Genomic DNA, 19,214 nt, shown 5'->3' with positions numbered 1-19,214 from the left:
ATGACTTTAGGTAGCAACACAGGAACTTCCTTTATGAAAGCCGGCAGCAAGGCAGAGTATGTGAGTGCAGATAGTGGGAGATGGTGGTGGGAGTGGGAAGTTCTCTTTTGATTGCTTCAGTTTTCTCAGAGAAGTAATAATAAGCAAGATCATTAGCTGAGAGTATTGATGGTTTGAGAAGAGGATAGAAGGTAGTCTAGGAAAGTGGAAGAACCGAACATGTGTTCGGGAACTACATATACTTCAGTATAGCTAGAGCAATGATTTCTGTAATGTTCACATTTTTGTAATAATGTCTGTCTACTTCAGAAGACTACATGCTTCTGGAGGACATAATCCATGAATATACATCTTGGGTTGTCTAGCACTCAAGATAATGCCTGGCACATAGCTGGTCCTTAATAAATGAAGTTTGAATGATTAAATAAGCAAGCCACCCTCTAAAGGAGCACAAGGCCTTTATTTCTTCACCAGTCTGGCAACATAATCCCCATATGCTAAAGCTTTGGTCACAGCCCAACTCCTGAAGGAAATTTTTCTTATCTAAATGAAAAAGATACAAATAATTACCTTGATATGATTCAAACAATACAAGCCTTTCAAAATGAGATATGTATTTATTAGGGAATCTTGGTACTGAAAAACTAAACCAGATCAACCCCTCACTTTACAGATGAGGAAAATGAGGCCAAGAGGCTTACTCAAGGTCAGTCAGTCAATCTACTATTAAAATAGCTTCAATTGAAGGCATCACAAATTCTACAGATAGAAAAGCCAAAAACAAAAACAAAAAGAGCTTACTTTGCCATGTTTTTCCTTCATGGCATTACTTTGGTTGTCTGTTTCTGTCTTCTTGGTATCATCTTTTGGTTGGTCTGCCTTAGCTTTGTTTTCCTCAGCAATTGAGTTTTTCTCAGTTGCACTACTTGAATTATATTCCCACTTCACAAACTTCTCTTCTACTATGCCCTTCAGCTGAAAGTCATCCATTCTTTTTGGGTCAAAGCCTTCAATCTATATAAAAAGGCATTCCAAATTGGTAGTGGAAAAATTATTAAAAGAAAAAAAAAAAGATGGACAAACAGACAAACCAGAATTCCAGCTTTAAATGTGTGAACAGAGCACTCTGCAAGAATGAACTACATATATACATGTGCATACATGTTACAAACTGATGCTTACCCAACTTCCAAGTAAGCAAGGAAGAAGAGGGGGTTTTCTTTGTTGTAGAAAAAACATCACCATTAAAGCAAAACAGTAAGAAGGGATTCCGCCATCAGTTTGGGAGTCAATATAGCACAACTGCAAAATGAAGGGGAAAAAAAGTACCACCATTTAACTTTCTTTCTGTTCTCCTCAAAATAAAAGTAGCTTTTATTTTCCTACCATAATCATTGTTAAAAGTTCAAATAATGACAAATATAAGGAACGACCTGAAATCACACCACCCTGAAATAACTATTTATATATTGGTAACCATCTTTCCATTCATTTCCTTACTGCATATGAAGATACATATATATTTTAGTTAAATGGAATCATATCACACATAGTGCTTTTACTGTGGACATCTTTTTAAAATCTTATTTTCTTATCTTGCCTCTACTTCCACCTCGATGTTAACGATCTTCTGTGTACTCTTCCATGCCTTTCTCTATACTCAAATAACCATATACAAATATACATACATTCCTATTTTCTATATAAATACAGGGATGATTTTATAGTTTTTGTCACTGTTTTACCAAAATAGACATCTCTCTGTATATTACTCTTCTCCCTTAACAATGCACCAAGAAAGTCCCTCTTAGTCAATTAGTATATATCTAACACATTTTTAAAAATGGTTAAATTATAGCCTATGAGCTGGATGGTTATTCAATAGTTCCCTCAGCCCAGGACTTTCACATTTTGTTCCCAATTTTGCCACTTTAAACAGTCCTGTAATATTTATCCTTATACATTTTCCTAAATACTGGTGCTCATTTCTATGAGCTATATTCCCAGGAATGCGTTTGCTGGATTTTAAAATATGATATATTTAAATTCTAATAAATATTATAAGATTGTTTTCCAAAATCAGTACAGAAATTTCTCTTTTCATCAGTAACAAGAATGTATACACATGCTTCCCAATACTAGGTGTTACAATCTTTTTTTTCTTTAAATATTTATTTTATTTACTTATTTATTTGGTTGTGCTGGGTCTTCGTTGCGGCTCGCCTGCTCCTTAGTTGCGGCCAGAGGGCTCCTTAGTTGCAGCATGTATGTGGAATCTAGTTTCCTGACCAGGGATCGAACGCAGGCACCCTGCATTGGGAGCGCGGAGTCTTAACCACTGCGCCACCAGGGAAGTCCCTATTTTTTTTATTTTTTCTTTTTAATTAAAGTATAGTTGATTTACAAAGTTGTGTTAGTTTCAGGTGTACAGGTGTTACCACTTTAAAAAAATTGTCAACAAGATGGGTGAGATATAATATCTAATAGTTACTTCAATTTGCATTTCCTTGATGCTAAGAGGTTATACAAATTTTCATGTATTTACTAACCATTTGGATTTGCTCTTTTCTGAACTATTAAATTTTTTGCCAGTTTTTCTATTTTCATCAATACATATCGATTTGTACGTGTTCTTTATGTTATAAATAATAACTCTTTATATCTGATATATGCATTTGAAAAATGTTATTTTTTCCTAATCTGCTTTGGCATCATTTATGGTACTTTTTATCATATAAAATGTATTGTTTATATAAATAGTTAAATATGCTTATATCTTCTAGGTTTCCTACCATGGTAAAGATGTTTCTCCAATCCACAGGTTACATATACATACTCTTAAATTTTCTTCTAAAATTTTGAATTTTCATTTGAGTGGAATTTATTTTTGCATTCAGTGTGCTAAGGGTCCAACATTATTTTCTTCAAGAAAGATACAGTTCTGACAGAACCATTTATTAAATAAACCATTGTTTTCTCACTGAAATCTTTTATTCTTTTCATAGATTAAAATCTCATTTACACTAGGACCTACTTATGGGCTTTCTATTCTGTTCCACAGATCTACTTGTCTATTCCTATGCAATGGTATACATTTGACTAAAGCAGTTTTATAGTGGTAAAGTACATCCTCCTTCACTAGTTTTCTTTTTCTGAATTATTTTGGCTTCTCTCAAACATTTATTCTTCCATACTAACTTTAAGATTACGTTATAATTTTTTTCCCCAATTCTTGGTAATTCTAATTGAAATTATTGTACATTTGAAAATTAATTTAAGGAGACTTTACATTTTAGGGATATCATCTCCCTATCCAATAACTTGGTGCATTTGCATTTTCCAAAAATTTAGGAGTTGTCATCAATTACTCACTTTCCCTCACCTCTTGCATCCATTACCTCTGCAAGTCCTACTTCCAAAACTTATCCCAAATCTGTCTACTTGGCTTCATATCCATTCTAACCTAGCACAGATCATTATCCTCTCTAGCTGATCTACCACAACAGCCTGTTCACTGGGTTCCCTATTTCTACTCTTTACCCCCAAAAGACCTTTTCCAAGCATAAATCACGTCAAGTCATATACTGCTTTTAAAACTTATTCTGTGCTTTCCCAATGTAATTAAAATACAAGTTCCTTACCACTGGAAGTGTCTGTCTAACCTCATCCCCTACAACTTTCACTCTCACTCGCTTCATTCCAGCCACTCTTGCCTTTTTCTGCTCCTTAAGAGCTCATTCTCACCTTAGAGGCTTTTTACTAGCTATCGCTTGGATGCTATTCCCTGAGACGATCAAGTGGCTGGTTATGCTGGTCAGAGTTTATATATCACATCCTCAAAGAGACTTCCCTGACCATCCAGTGAAATGTCACTCACTTATCACATCACCTCATTTTAATGGCACTAAATTCTACCAGATATTGTGTTATTTATATATTTGTTTACTGTCTGATTCTTCCAAAAGTATGTAAGCTTCATGACAGTGGGACTCAGTACATCTTGTTAGATGTTTCCAACACCTAAGAACAGTATTTAGCACATAGGAAGCATTTAACAAATGTTTGCTCAATAAATAAATTTGTTCAGATTTTGTTTTCACCATTCAATAATACAATTTTCTTCCTGTACCCTTATTAAATTTATTCGTTAGTATTTTATAATTTGTGTCACTGTCATGAAGATAATATTTTTCCCTGCTTCTATTCTATAAGATTATTTTTATGACAGAGAAAAGCTACTGATTTTTGTATGTTTATAGTGTATTTAGTCATCACAAATTCTAGCAGTTTTTAACTAGGGTTTTCTAGGTATACAATCATATAATTAGCAAAGAGAACATCTTATTGTTTTTCTAATATTTACATTCATTACTTCGTTTTCTTTCCTTGTTGCATTTTTTTTTTTAATATTTAATTTTTTTTTACTTATTTATTTATTTTTGGCTGTGTTGGGTCTTCGTTTCTGTGCGAGGGCTCTCTCTAGTCTCAGCAAGCAGGGGCCACTCTTCATCACGGTGCGTGGGCCTCTCACTATCGCGACCTCTCTTGTTGCGGAGCACAGGCTTCAGATGCGCAGCCTCAGTAATTGTGGCTCACGGGCCTAGTTGCTCCGCGGCATGTGGGATCTTCCCAAACCAGGACTTGAACCCGTGTCCCCTGCATTAGCAGGCAGATTCTCAACCACTGCACCACCAGGGAAGCCCCTTGTTGCATTTTTTAAATCTCCAAAACAATGTATAACATAATTGATGAACATCTCTGTAATATTCCTTATTTTAACACATATGGCTTGAGCAATTCACTTTTTTAATGATGTTTGGTATTGTTTTGTTTTGGGGTTTTTGAAAATAGTGTTTATCATTTAGTTCCATTTCTAGTTTACTTAAGAGTTTTTTTTTCAAGGAAGAACATGACTTATCAGCATTTAGGATGTTTTTTTCTGCTTCAAATTGTTAATATAATAAATTATGTTAAAAGATTTCCTAATATTAAACTAGTCTTACATTCCTGAAATAAATCCTGCATGGTTATGGTATATTACCTTTTGATATACTAATATATTCCACTTGCTTATATATATATATATATTTTATGTTGTGTTTTTTATTTAATTTTACTTTTGGCTGCGTTGGGTCTTCGTTGCTGCGCATGGGCTTTCTCTAGTTGCAGCAAGCAGGGGCTACTCTTCGTTGCGGTGTGCAGGCTTCTCATTGCAGTGGCTTCTCTTGTTGAGGAGCACGGGCTCTTGGCGCACAGGCTTCAGTAGCTGTGGCACGTGGGCTTAGTTGCTCCGCAGCATGTGGGATCTTCCCCGACCAGGGATCGAACCCCTGTCCCCTGCATTAGCAGGCGGATTCTTAACCATTGCGCCACCAGGGAAGTCCCCACTTTCTTTTATTTTATTTAGACTTTTGCATTTACTTAAGTAAGATCAGTCTGTAACTGGACTGTTATTATTTTCTTCTTTACGTAATAAAGACGTAGCATAATCACTAAAGCCTTCATGGCTTAGTAAATTTAAGAATATAATTTGAAATAAAAGAGGATTAAAAAACACTTATAAAAAGAGCTTAGGACTTCCCTGGTGGCGCAGTGGTTAAGAATCCGCCTGCCAATGCAGGGGACAGGGGTTCGATCCCTGGTCTGGGAAGATTCCACATGCCATGGAGCAACTAAGCCCACACGCCACAACTACTGAAGCCTGCGCAGCTAGAGCCCGTGCTCCGCAGCAAAAGAAGCGACCACAGTGAGAAGTCCATGCACCGCAACGAAGAGTAGCCCCCACTTGCCGCAACTAGAGAAAGCCCGCGCACAGCAACGAAGACCCAACACAGCCATAAATAAATAAATAATAAATAAATTTAAATAAATAAATAAATTTGAAAAAGAGCTCGAAATATTCCACTAGAATAAATTCTCATTTATCCAGGGTATTAGGACAAAGGGTATGCTGCCTAATGAATAAGCCAAGTTAACCAGAAACTTCTTTGCAAGTATAAGGAGCTGCTCGTGTAAGCTGTTAACACTATCAGACATCTCACAGAGGACACACACTGAGGTAGGTTAACAGACAGCTCTTAAAACACAGAGATCTCATAGCCAAGATATGGAAATAACCTAAATGTCTATAGACAGATAAATGGATAAAGGAAATGTGCTATATACACACAATGAAACATTATTTAGCCTTAAAAAAGAAGGAAATTCTGCCATTTGCGACAATACAGATAGACCTAGAGGACATTATTTATGCTAAGTGAAATAAGACAGGCACAGAAAGACAAATGTTATATCTCACTTATATGTGGAATCTAAAATAGTCAAACTAATTAGAAGTGAAGAGATTGGTGGCTACTGGAGGCTGGGGTAGAGGGAAATGGGAAGATGTTGGTCAAGGGGTATAAAATTTCAGTTACACAAGATGAATAAGTTATGGTGATCTAATGTATAGCGTGGTGACCATAGTTAACCATACTGTACTATATACTTGAAATTTGTTAAGAAGTTAGATCTCAAGTGTTTTCTCACTACACACACAAAAAAGGTAACTAAAATGGTAACTATGTGAGGTAACAGATATGTTAATTAGCTTGACTGGTGATTATTTCACAATGTATACATATATCAAATCACCAAGTTGTATACCTTAAATATATACAATAAAAAATAAAAATAAAGTAAAAACCCCAGGAATCTCTTTTAGATGTCAGATATTGCTAAAATTAATTCTTATGTTAACCACAAAAAGTGGCTCTGAGTCAGGAACCTTGACTATAATGGACTGATAAGGCTAAGAGTTTTGCTGCCCAGAGTATTAATAGGCTTTCCCAGAAAACAATTTCTTATTAGGAGAATACTAAGAATATAGCTACTTAAGAGTGGAGACAGCCAGAGAACAATCAACAGCAATCTCATGATATCAATTACAAGAATAAACTATATTAATATACAATTTTTCTGAACCCTCAAATCGTGGAAAATCTGTGCTTTACTCAATAACGTACAATGTGGATTAAAACTTCAAGATAAAAAAAAATCTTTGGAAAAAAATCTTTGAGAGGAATTATTTGAGAGGAATCATTTCTAGGTTTCTTACAATAAACTGAGAAAATGAAAACCATTGGGAAAAGCTCTTTGCAACTAACACAGCTGCCAAAAATGAGACACATCCTTCTGCTGGAAACAGAAAGGAACCACTCTGCAACCAGCTTTGTAACACATTTTTTAGTGTCCTTCACTGATGGGTATGTTTAGAATCAATATAAATTTGAGTAACCTTTTCAAAGAGCCACTTTAGGAAACAAAGTTTATAGGCCACTTTTTTTTCCCCAAATGAAAATAAGCTGAATACCATTTATAGTCTTCTAACACAGTCTACTTACTTAAAAGAACAAAAGAAGTGTGTGAGAAAACTAAGACTATTTATGACCACTAAAAAATTAAGGCATAATTAAATAGTACAATCCCAGAGGCAGCTATTTATTCCTTCATTCCTTATGAAGCCACTAACCTTCCTGGAGTTGATAAACTTAGTTTCCTGAGTAATAGCTGGTCCTTGTCTACCAGTCTCATCCCATACTCTGAGAAACTTTAGTTACTAGGGTTGTCACACCAGTCCTGTCCTTGCTGACTTATCGTTGTTTAAATAATCTCACTTGCCAATCGAACAAAAAAGATTTGTGTAGCATTTTAGAATTCAAAGTATATTCTCATTCATTATCTCATATCACTTTTGAAATAATCTCTCCAGATAGAAAAATTGAGGCTCAGATAGATGAAGTGCCTTGCTCAAAATGACATAAATATTTAGTACAAAAATTAGAGTTAGAATTGGTTTATTCCATTTCATAGCACTAAATTTCTGTAGTATGCCAGGCATTATGCTAGGCACAGAATATAATGAGATAAATAAGAGGAGGGATTCACCCTCCCTCAGACTGGTTCACTGCTCCCAGTCACTTCCAAGGATTAACAATCTTTCTGAAGAACTGGGCCATGTAGTCAACAAATATTTATTAAATGCCTACTCTGCACTGGCACAGTAAAATAAGAAGCACTAGGACCAGCCGTGAATAAATAAAACAGACTAAAATTCCTATCCTTGCAGGGTTTATAATTTCATGGAAGAAAACAGATCACAAACAAATATATGAATATGTATGGCAGGTGGCAGTAAGTGCTATGAACAAAATAAAGCAGGGTAAAGGCAGAGAGAGTGATGGAGGCAATGCTATTTTATACAGGGTGGTCCAGGAAACTCTGGTAAGATGAAATTTGAGCAGAAACTTGAAAAAAAGTAAAAAAGTGAAGCATTCTGGATATGTGGGGTAAGAACATTTTAGATGAAGGGAATAGCAAACACAAAGGTGTTAGGTATGAAGACACCCCAACTTAGGCTTTCTGACTGTTCCACACTTTTCAAGCTGTTCCTTACTCAGACAGCTGGTTCTGTCCCAGCTATGGGGAGAATCAAAAGTCGAGACAAATTATTTCTAAAAGAATCCTCTGGCTGTTTTTGTTCTCAAGTTATCACTCCACCACTACCCCTTTAATTCATCTTCTTTGTGTAAGACAGAGAATATACTCATCATTAGTCTAACAAGTAATGAATACTACACTGATGACTACTATACAAAAAAACTAAAATCTCTCTCTCTCTAGTCATTTGGACTGATATTTACAACTCCTCGCCACCTCCAAGGGGTAACCTGGAGCACAGGGGGAACCACAGCCTTTAATAATATGCTAACTCTAATTTAGGAAACTTAGATAACGAATTCTTAGCAGTTGGCCATTCAGAAATTGCTGCAGGTGGGATTTCCCTGGTGGCGCAGTGGTTAAGAATCCGCCTGCCAATGCAGGGGGCAGGGGTTCGAGCCCTGGTCCAGGAAGATCCCACATGCCACGAAGCAACTAAGCCCGTGCGCCACAACTACTGAGCCTGAGCTCTATAGCCCGTGAGCCACAACTACTGAACCCATGCGCCTAGAGCCCATGCTCCGCAACAAGAGAAGCCACCGCAATGAGAAGCCCGCTCACCACAATGAAGAGGAGTCCCCACTCGCCGCAACTAGAGAAAGCCCGTGCGCAGCAACAAAAGACCCAACGCAGCCAAAAATAAGTAAATAAATTCATTTAAAAAAAAAAAAGAAAGAAATTGCTGCAGGTTACCAATAATTTAGAGGAAAGAGAATAATGTTCTAAGACAGAGACTGGGAAAAAATATGCTAACAAAAGAATCTTAACTTGCATAACCATATCTTACAACCTTACAACCTTAACTTACAGTAAGAGTGAAAACTTGAGTCTCAAATACTAAGATGTGAAAGAGAATATTTCTACACTGCATAAAAGAGAATAAAGTATAATAATTAAACATTCTAAAATATATTAATAAACTCTAGATGCCTATGAAACTTTATTTTCATGTCCATTATCAGAACCTGCCACACCACTTTCCGTCCACAGATAACTATTTTGTCCCCACATTATTATGATTTATGTTACATGTTAGTGCAAGAAAAAGCCTCAGTTATCTTAAACGTTAAGTACTTTTTTCCTCTGTTCCACTTACCTTAGCCCAATAGCGAAAGGCTAACACCAAGGGAGTAAAGACAGGTTCCATTTTGCCAAGAGCAGCAAGTAAATCAGTAGTGAGGCATGCCATATCATTTCCTGCACTCACTCTACAAAGTAAACCACTGTGAATGAGAAAGAAACAAATTTTCACTGTACTTATACCTTAAAAACCAGAATACTTCAAATCCTGTGGCTATCCTTTCCAGTCACCACAATTAACACCTAAGAAGTCATAACAAAAACAAATGTTTTAATAAACTTAGAGCTAAGAGAAAACTATATATCATTTCCATCACTAGAGTTCCATACAAATTAAAGATGTTTTAACTATTCATTTATACTTCAGAAATAAATTTTAACCTCACTTAGTATTTAATATTTAAGTTCATGAAAAATTAATTTCAAAAGCAGCATTAAGAGTCACCAAAACTTGATTTATGCGAGGGGAAAGACACTGATATCATCAATGTCAAATAGTACAACATACCTTCCTAGTCCATTCTTTTTGATTTGCACATGATAAAAACAAAAAATGAAATACTGAACTGACTAGCTATACTTCTTGACTCTAATTTTTCCTATCCAAGCTTTCATGACTTTATTGATATGCTATTTTCAGATTAGAGATCAGAAAGAATTTATCTATTAATCTACAAGTAATGCTTATATGTAAGTGAAAACAGGAGCTACCTTAAACAGAGTGACAGAATTGTAGAAGAAACATTTTTGTGGCAGGGAAAAGAATGTGACTGAGGTTGCCGCAGAGGCAATTTGACACAATGTGGTAGGAAAAACACTAGAAGTCAGAATACCTCTATTCCAATTCTGATTTTCCCCTGAATAATTTGAATTTGGACAAATCACTTAATCACTCCAGGTCTCAATTTTCTAATTTAGAAAATAAGGAAGTTGAACTAGATCTCCAAAGATTCTTCTAGCTTTGAATAAGAAAACAGAGTAATCTTAAAATGTAAGAAATAATAATTAATAATCAATAAAAGAATACATTATTATTTCTGTATTGTTTCCATCTCTCCCACATTGGTTTCAAATACAATTATTTTAGTTTCCTTTGTCAAAGGCATGTTGCTCTCTCAGTCCTATAAATATCTGAATAGAAAGCGAAGATCAATCTTCAATGACTCCTTGAATTTCAGTGAACTAAAAACTAGATTCTAATAGACAGATCCTTGAGAACAGAGTCTATTTCTTATTTATGTTTGAAATAAGCAAAGCAGTACCTAACATATAGTAAATGCTCAATACTGTTGCGTGAATAAACAAATGAAAAGTTTTGCATTAGAATGTTTTATTTTTAACTCTCTAATAACTCCATTTCTTGTTCACATGCTTTTAGCAGGCTTGCTAATTTTAATAAATAGAAACTAGCTTAGTCAAATTAATCCAAGGAGAAATCTAAAACAAAACTCTTCTCTCTTACATATATCCACTGCATACTTGGTTGCTGTTAATTTTTTTTAAAAACTTTATTTTCTCTTCATTGTTACCGACCTTTTCCGATCTTTGCACACCACAACAGGAACTTTAGCGTGAAAATCAGATTCCACATCTACATATAATACTAATAAAGAAAAAAAATAAAACATGTAAGCTAATGTCAACATCTCTCAAATGTTTGCTCTATGGTAAACATTAAGTAATAGTTTCCTTCTAAAAATCACTCTCACTGCTTCGGTGGGATAATCCACTCTTCTCGTTATGAGCATCAACCCAACAGAATCTCTTACCTCTCTTGGTGTCATTTGCTGTATTATCACAAACCACAGACAGGCAGAGTCCCAAATACTGTCTGAACATTATAATTATCTTAAGAAGAAAGGTTTTAACATCCCTAAAAGTTTGAATATTTCCAAGTAAATATACTATCTAGTCAAAGTCGTTAAACCTTCATAGATATAGCAAACAGAGGACACCACTTACTTCTGAAGGCTATTTCCACAGGAGTCACGAAACAAGAACCTACAATGCTTTGACAATATAGTTCTTTTAAATCATCCATGGCAGTAAAAGGCTAACTCTACTGGCCCTATTTCCTGTTAATATATGAAGAGTCTGCCAAAGCTCTTAAGGAAGGACTAACAGGTGAAGCACACTTCCACTCTGAAGTCTTTCTCTACATCTCCAAGGTAGGCCCCATGCCATAAAATATCTAATCTAAACAAAAATAGATGGATTAACATTATCTCATTTGAAGTTAAAAAAAAATCTCTTAGTAGTACCTGTTGGAATTATTAATCTATTCAAAACAAATGTGCTGAAGAGCTTTATGTCAGGAGTTACATTATGCATGGTGGATATGACAATGAATAGATACAAAGAGCTCAATTAGGGATCTGGAAAACAAATTTTTAAACAAATAAATCCTGTAGATAACAGGAGAGAGGTCTTTAAAGAGTACAGAGGGCATAAAGGAGGGAATGAATTTTAAAAACCTATGTTATGTGACTTAAAGATGATCTATTCATGTATTTTAGTGGAAAACATATTTAAAATATTTTTGCTACATTGATAGTGTCTAGTGAGTCTAAAGAGGTAAAAGCGTTTATCTATACTATGCTTTAGAGTTTTTGTGCAATGAGAGTCAACTATTTATTACAGAAGAAAACGCCCTTTACAGGTTAAACTGGACCAAAATCATCCCTTAAATATTAATATCCCAGGAAAATGGCCAAAAAGCTGATAAATAACGGAGAGCTGATAGGGCAGACAGAGAGAAGAAAAGAAGTTTAGAACTGACACTAGAGCCAATGAGAGGGTATGGCTAAAATCAATAAGCTATCTCTTCTAAGCCAAAATGGAAATATTTTTGACAGGTAATTTTGATTCATAAAATTTAAGATGACAATAGTAATAATAATAACAATCACGGCAGCAGAAATGTAATAAGAAGGTACTGTAAACCAGGTACTTTTCTAAGCTATGGCTTAACCCATTTCATCCTCATAAACAACCCTCTCATCAAAAAGATACTATATTATTGCCATTTCATAGATGAGAAAACTGAAGCATTAACACTTAAGTAATTTGTCAAAGGACACACAACCAGTAAGTGGTACAACTAAAATTTGCGCCTGGAAAGTCTGGCTCCAGATTCTGGGCTCCTAGGCATTTACTTTATATAACAAAAAAAGCAGTAAATAAAACCAAGAAAATAATATTCCAGACTGTACTACATGACCTGGGACCTGCTTTGAGAAAGTTGTAATTTTTAAAATTTTTATTTAAAAAGTACTGTTACCTTTTTACAGGTAACAATACTTGTTACATAAATGAATGAATGTCCTTTTTACATAAAAATGTCCTTTTTACATAAAAATCAATCCAGACAGATGAGCCACATATGAAAGACTTACTAGGTATAATTTGGTTGACGTACTATAAATGATTAACATTGTTTTAAGTGGGGAAGAAACATATTTACTCAATGCATACACACATTTTTTCCCCCAAGTCTGTCCCTAAATCTTCGTTCATCAACAATCTCCTAATGATTACAGGTTTTCTGTCTCATTTTACACAAGAAGCATCCATAATACTCAAAGGCAACATTTTGAAATTACCCAAAAGGCAATCATTTTTAATATATCAATTTTAAATATGATACTTTTGATGTAACCGACATGTAAATGTTCTAGTACACCTATTAAATACATATGCAATACAATGATGCAAATATGCTAGCAGTTTTAGTTTAACTTGGTTAGGCATACATAAACAACACAATGCATATATCTTTAAAGAACTTTCTTTAGAAAAACAACTTTAAAAAGAAACTCACCACTTTTTTTTAAAATCCCAAGCACTTGTATCAGAAGATCTGGATGATTCATCTAAAAGAAGTTTCAAATTAATAAATACATTAACTTCAAAGTTCAAGTTGCAGAACTTTAGAGATAATTCAATTTCATTAAATACAAATAAAATCATGCTCTGTATTTTAAAATAATGAAAACAGAATAGTGTTCTACTTTTATGTTAAGAAATCTTGTTCATGGAGGCAGTAGAATCTAATAAATCATATAGTGCTATTATTCCAGCAACACTACTAGAATTAGTGAGTTCTTAGAGTGAGAAAAGATTCTGTAATTTCATATCAAAACAAATGAAAAAGAAATCAGTTTACCAAATGATTTCTAAAGAGAAGTTGTTGAGATAAGAAATTTAAGGGATATTGACAACTGGCAGCATGGCCAAAAGGCTTAGATTAAAATACTACTTTAAATAACAAGCATGTCAAATATTTAGCTTAAATATGTACTTTGCTGCTATTTAAAAAGTATTTAATAATCATACCTTACTTGTAAGTTAACGACTATATCAGACTAGAAATTAAAACATCAAATTTTCACCCAAATCAAACCTCCTTGAGCATAAACTTATTATTCAAAAAATTAAAAACACATAAAATATCAACTGATTATTTTAAATGTTTGATATGTCAGTAAATAAGCAATGTTAGCAATGCTAAACAATATTGGTATTTTGCTAATGGTCCTAGCCACTACTTATTAAAAGTACCTATAATGTACCAGGCACTATACAAAAATACTTGGTATATATCACCTTATTTAATATTGAAGTTATTATTCCTATTTTGGAAATTAGAAACTGAGGCTCAAGAAGGTCAAGTAACTTGCTCATTGCAGCCAAGATTTGAACATCTACAGATGTATGATTTCAAAATTCTTTCCTCTTTCTAAACTGCTTACCATAAGCAATAACTGTTCAACATGTTCAAATACAAGCATTTTCCCTTTTTTTTTTGACCGCCTTCCTCGTCTTCCTTTTTTTTTTCTCCCTTATTTTCTTTAATTCCACCTATGTCTGACACCTAAAAAGTACTTTCCAAAAGCACTGTTAAATCATGATGGTAACATTCTACAAGCCAGAGTTTTATATTCCCCTATATCTTCTCTAAAAAGATAATCAATAAACAATACCAAGTACTAATTAAGAACCATACAGAAAAGGGTCTTGTCTAATTACTTACCTTGGGAGGAAATTTTATATCTATATTAACATCACTACTTTTCAGAGCAAACTTAGTCAGAGACGAGCCATACAACCTAAGTGAACACTCTGGAAATGAAGGAAAAATATCATAGCATGAAACAGCATGCAAATATGAGAACTTTAAAAAACAGTGATAGGAAAACTGCATATACTTCAATTCTGTGTCTTCCAATTCTAATACAGCAATTATAGAAGAATAATATCCTTTTCTAACTGATCTACAAAATAATAAAAATGTTTCTCAGTTATAGGGTTCAGGAAGAGAGAAATAACTCATTCAAGTTCAGTGTTTAAACAAAATTTTAGTAGTAATTCATTTAGGAATAACTAGAAGTATGTTTCACATTTAATATGTAACAGTAAAGAATATACTAACTTAGCTATAGCTACTGTCACAAACTACATATTTTTTTAGATATTTATATTTACTTAAGAAAGAGCTCTTTAAATGGGGAAGGGATCACAGACATTCAGCCAATGCTCTTTAAAAACAAAGTGAAGCCAAGTCAATTGATACTGCAGACCTAAAACCAAAAAAAACTCTGGCTTTCAAGAGTCCACAGAACAAAATAAATAGGAATAATAACATGCTACCTACATCTTTTGCAAACTATCAAATATGTTATTTCAAAAATCATAATAAGGTAAATTTTTAAAGGATCTCAGCAGAGGGCAAGTTGAAAAATAACATGATTGGGACTGATCATGGGATGTTTAGTATGCTAGGAAGTGTTAAGTTTGTACTCAGTTGAATATATAAAAGTCTACTTTTCAAGTTCACAAAATGCCTGGAAGTCATCCAAGTCATTAAAATCATAAATATTTCACTTCTATTCTTATAATAATAAGTAAATTATTCCTATGTATAATTTAAATTAGTATCAATGTGTTTTAGATAGAAAACTACATTATAGAAATAATAAAGAAAAATTAAAATTTCAATTTCAATTTTATATTCTTTCTTATAAATCTCACAATGGCTTGATATAAAATTATAATTTATCAACTGTCTAAAGTCCCTTTGGTGGTAAGAAACAAGTCTTACTTAATATCCATTTACCTAAATTCAGTATTAAAGCAAAAAAATGCTGAGGGCTAAGCAAATAATCTATACATAATGTCTACAATAAACCTGACCCAACTCCCCCTTGTGCCCAAAACAATAGCTTTCTGTAAAGAAAGATCAAGAGTCAAAAAAAGAAATAAAAGTGTAAATTTTACCTCTAACGTCCTTAAAGTAAATTAATTTTCCCCACTATCAAGCAATAGGAATTTTATTCAGTAACTAGTTCAACCGTATATACTGAAATAAATATGACTAAAATGTCCATTCAGAAGTCAGTGATACTGAAAATTTAATATAAAATATAATATTCAAGCACTAAGCAATTAATCTTGTATCTGACATTTTAAAAATCTTTTTTTCTTATTACAAAAATTATGCTGTGCCGTAATTCTCCATTTTCCTTTTCTGAAATATCTCCCCCCAAAAGTCATTTACAAATAATTAAATTAAGCTACTTTTAAGATGGAGAAAAAAAGAGAAAGAAAAACATTAAGAATTTACCCTAAGTTCAAGAGGAAGCAAGAGGAAGAGTTGTGTCATTTTAAAAATTAAGTATAAAATGAAGCTGTACCTGGTAAAAATGCTGTTATAACCTTTGACATCTCCTCCACAATTTCCTGACGAACTCTGAGGTCATCATCTGTTATTCCTTGTTCTTTTGCTAATTCAATAACTGCAACACTTAAAGCAGCCAAGTGGGCAAGGGAAGGAGGTGGCAGAGAACGAAGTTCACTTTCTTCCTGTTTTTCCTATTAGTGTGACGTTTAACAACAACAATATAAAAAAGATTTCTATTTTAACGTCCTCGTATTTAGGAGAGAAGGACATAATCAACATATATGCACCTTCTATTGCCAGATTTAAGAAACCTAGGATATGGAACTGAACAAAAGAGACAGAGATCCCTGCCTCTGTGAAGCAGGACTGAAAGAATGAGAGGTGCTGTGGGGGAGGTTGCTATTAAACATTTAAAAAATAAAACCTGTTTTACTTTACTGTCTGCATAAATTCTGAAATGCTACATCAAAGCCAAGATTCCATAAGTAACAACATTTAGCTGATCATTTTGTTGCAGCCAAGAGAGACTGTCTTAGGTATAGCAGAAGGTCTTGAATGTCTCTGATTGGCATGTACAGTACCAGATTAAATGGTCACAGGAAAACATCCTAAACAATATCGCCATGTATTTGATACACTGCCTCCCATTTAAAACTGATTTCGCTGTTATTTTATACAAAACTAGGCAAAATGTTAAAAAAAACAAAACCTCTATTCTGCTAAAAGTTTGAAAGCAATTTAAAACAAGGAGCTGAAGAGGGACTATATTATATATGCACAATGATTTTTTAAATTAATTGATTACTCTCATTTTAAAAACTACATGCTAACTGCAAAAGCTACATGAATTATAAGAAAAGAAGAAAATCACCCACCAGCTCACATCCTACTATTCCATACATTTTTCAACATAACAGACCATACCATTTCTTTAATATTATAACAAAAACATTTTCTATTATCACATTTCAGTCAACAATCTCTTATTTTTTTTGAGATATGGAGCTCCCAAAAGAATGATCAAAAGTAGTTTGTTCTTTCCCCATCCCCCACTCAATATAGTAAAACAAAGACTTTGGTCTATTCCTAATTCTATTCTTTGTTACCATATTCAGTCTTAATGTAAATCAAGTTTACCTATGGTACAGAATAATCAAACATAGAAGTAAGACAACCTTGTTTTTATAAGTTTCTAAGATCATTTCTGCAACCTTAACTATAAACTACATCTTAGATGAGCATCTAAGTTTTCGGGACTACTTTTTTTTTAGGATTTATCCAAGGTATTAACAGCAATATACTTAATGAAAAAATGACACAAAATTAACATGCAACAAAATTATCTTTATTTCTAGATTGAAAATAAGAGGATAAAAGACAGTGAACACACTCTTCTATCTATGCTATCCCGCATGCTGCAATAAGAGCCTGTATGCTGCAACTAAAGATCCCGCATGCTGCAACAATCCTGCTTGCCGCAACTAAGACCTGGCACAGCCAAATAAATAAAAATAAATAAATAAAATTAAAAAAAAAAAAAAAATAAGCCTATTCTACCTCCTTTAGGGTACTGTTCAATCAAACATTCTCATTTATATCCTCATATCATTGCTCATCCTCATGTCAACATGATATCTTCATATATCCTCTGTCATAAATATGATCAATTAAATCCCTACCCTTCTATAACTTACATTCTAGTTAGAGAAAATCGACAACAGATAAATAGATATATATTATGATGTCAGGTAGTGTTATTAAGAAAAATAAAACAGGGTAAGAGGCTACAGACTGTTGGGAAGACGGTATTATTTTAGAATAGAGTAGACAAAGAAAGCCACTCTAAACAGGTGAAGAGACCTGAAAGTGAAGAAGAGAGACATTTAAATTTCTGGAGGAAGAACATTCAAGACACAGAAAACAGTAAATGCGAAGACTCAGAGGCAAAAAAGTACCTAATCTTATTTAAAGAGAGCAATATGTCTGAGGCTGAGTAACAAAGTGGTGACTGTGAAACATGATGAAACTGAAAAGTTAACTAGAAGCCAAATATTGTATAACCTCATGAAACTGGATAAGGGCTTAGAATTTTATTTTAAGTTGTGAAGCTACTGATGGGCTATAAGTAGGAAGTAACATGATATATTTTAAAAGAACAATTCTGGCTACTAAATGAAGAAGACTGGGTGGGGGGGTGGGGCGGGGCAAGAAGTGAGGTAAGTTGGAAATAGTCCACATGAGAGACGGTGGTAGCTTAGACTACAGCAGAAAAAGTAGAGATGTGTGACAAATGACTAAATTTGGAATACATAATATTTTGAAGGTAAATTCTATAGAATTTGCTAATGGTTTGAATGTGGGGTGTAAATGAAAGAGATGAATCAAAGATGACTCAAATGTGCTTATCCTAAGCAACAGGGTAAATGGTGGTGCCTTCTACTGAGATGAGGTAAATGCTGGAAAGAATTAGTTTAGGCTAGGAAAACTTGCCCAAAAGGCAAAAACCTCCTAATTACTCTCCCATTTCTAATCTCCAGCTCTTCATCCCATTCCCCATATTTCTACCAGTTACTCTCCTATTTAAAAACCTTCAATACATCTTCAACAAAATACTAGGAAACCGAATTCACAGAATATTAAAAGGATTATACACCATGACCAAATGTGATTTACTCCTAGAATGCAAGAATGGTTAAACATAAAATAATCAATGTAATATACCACCTTAACAGCATGAAAAGGGAAAAATGACAGATAACCTCAACTGATGCAGAGAAACCATTTGACAAAATTCAACACCCCTTGCAGTAAAAACACTCAACGAACTAGGAATAAAATGAAACTACTGCTACATAATAAAGACCATATATGAAAAGCCTACAGCTAACATCATATCTGATAGTGAAAGACTGAAAGCTTTCCTCTAAGATCAGGAACCAGTAAAGAATGCCCATTTCACTACTTCTATTCAACATAT

The 19,214-nt window shown here is 33.8% G+C and overlaps 1 protein-coding gene across 6 annotated transcripts in view; it reads right to left on the bottom strand.

Annotated features, from left to right (window-relative positions):
• Positions 1 to 19,214, bottom strand: part of TUT4 (terminal uridylyl transferase 4) — a 142,687-nt gene that overhangs the window by 45,270 nt on the left and 78,203 nt on the right. For all 6 annotated transcript variants that reach the window (XM_061184210.1, XM_061184212.1, XM_061184211.1 and 3 more), the window contains exons 5-11: positions 16,251 to 16,428; positions 14,591 to 14,679; positions 13,379 to 13,430; positions 11,092 to 11,161; positions 9,575 to 9,701; positions 1,183 to 1,302; positions 802 to 1,014 (exon numbers count right to left, since the gene is read on the bottom strand). In XM_061184210.1, the coding sequence (XP_061040193.1) occupies positions 802 to 1,014; positions 1,183 to 1,302; positions 9,575 to 9,701; positions 11,092 to 11,161; positions 13,379 to 13,430; positions 14,591 to 14,679; positions 16,251 to 16,428 (849 nt within the window). The remainder of the gene's footprint in view (positions 1 to 801; positions 1,015 to 1,182; positions 1,303 to 9,574; positions 9,702 to 11,091; positions 11,162 to 13,378; positions 13,431 to 14,590; positions 14,680 to 16,250; positions 16,429 to 19,214) is intronic.

Source organism: Eubalaena glacialis, chromosome 3 (assembly GCF_028564815.1).
Source record: "Eubalaena glacialis isolate mEubGla1 chromosome 3, mEubGla1.1.hap2.+ XY, whole genome shotgun sequence".
Lineage (NCBI taxonomy): Eukaryota > Metazoa > Chordata > Mammalia > Artiodactyla > Balaenidae > Eubalaena > Eubalaena glacialis.
This window is presented reverse-complemented; position numbering and strand designations above follow the sequence as displayed.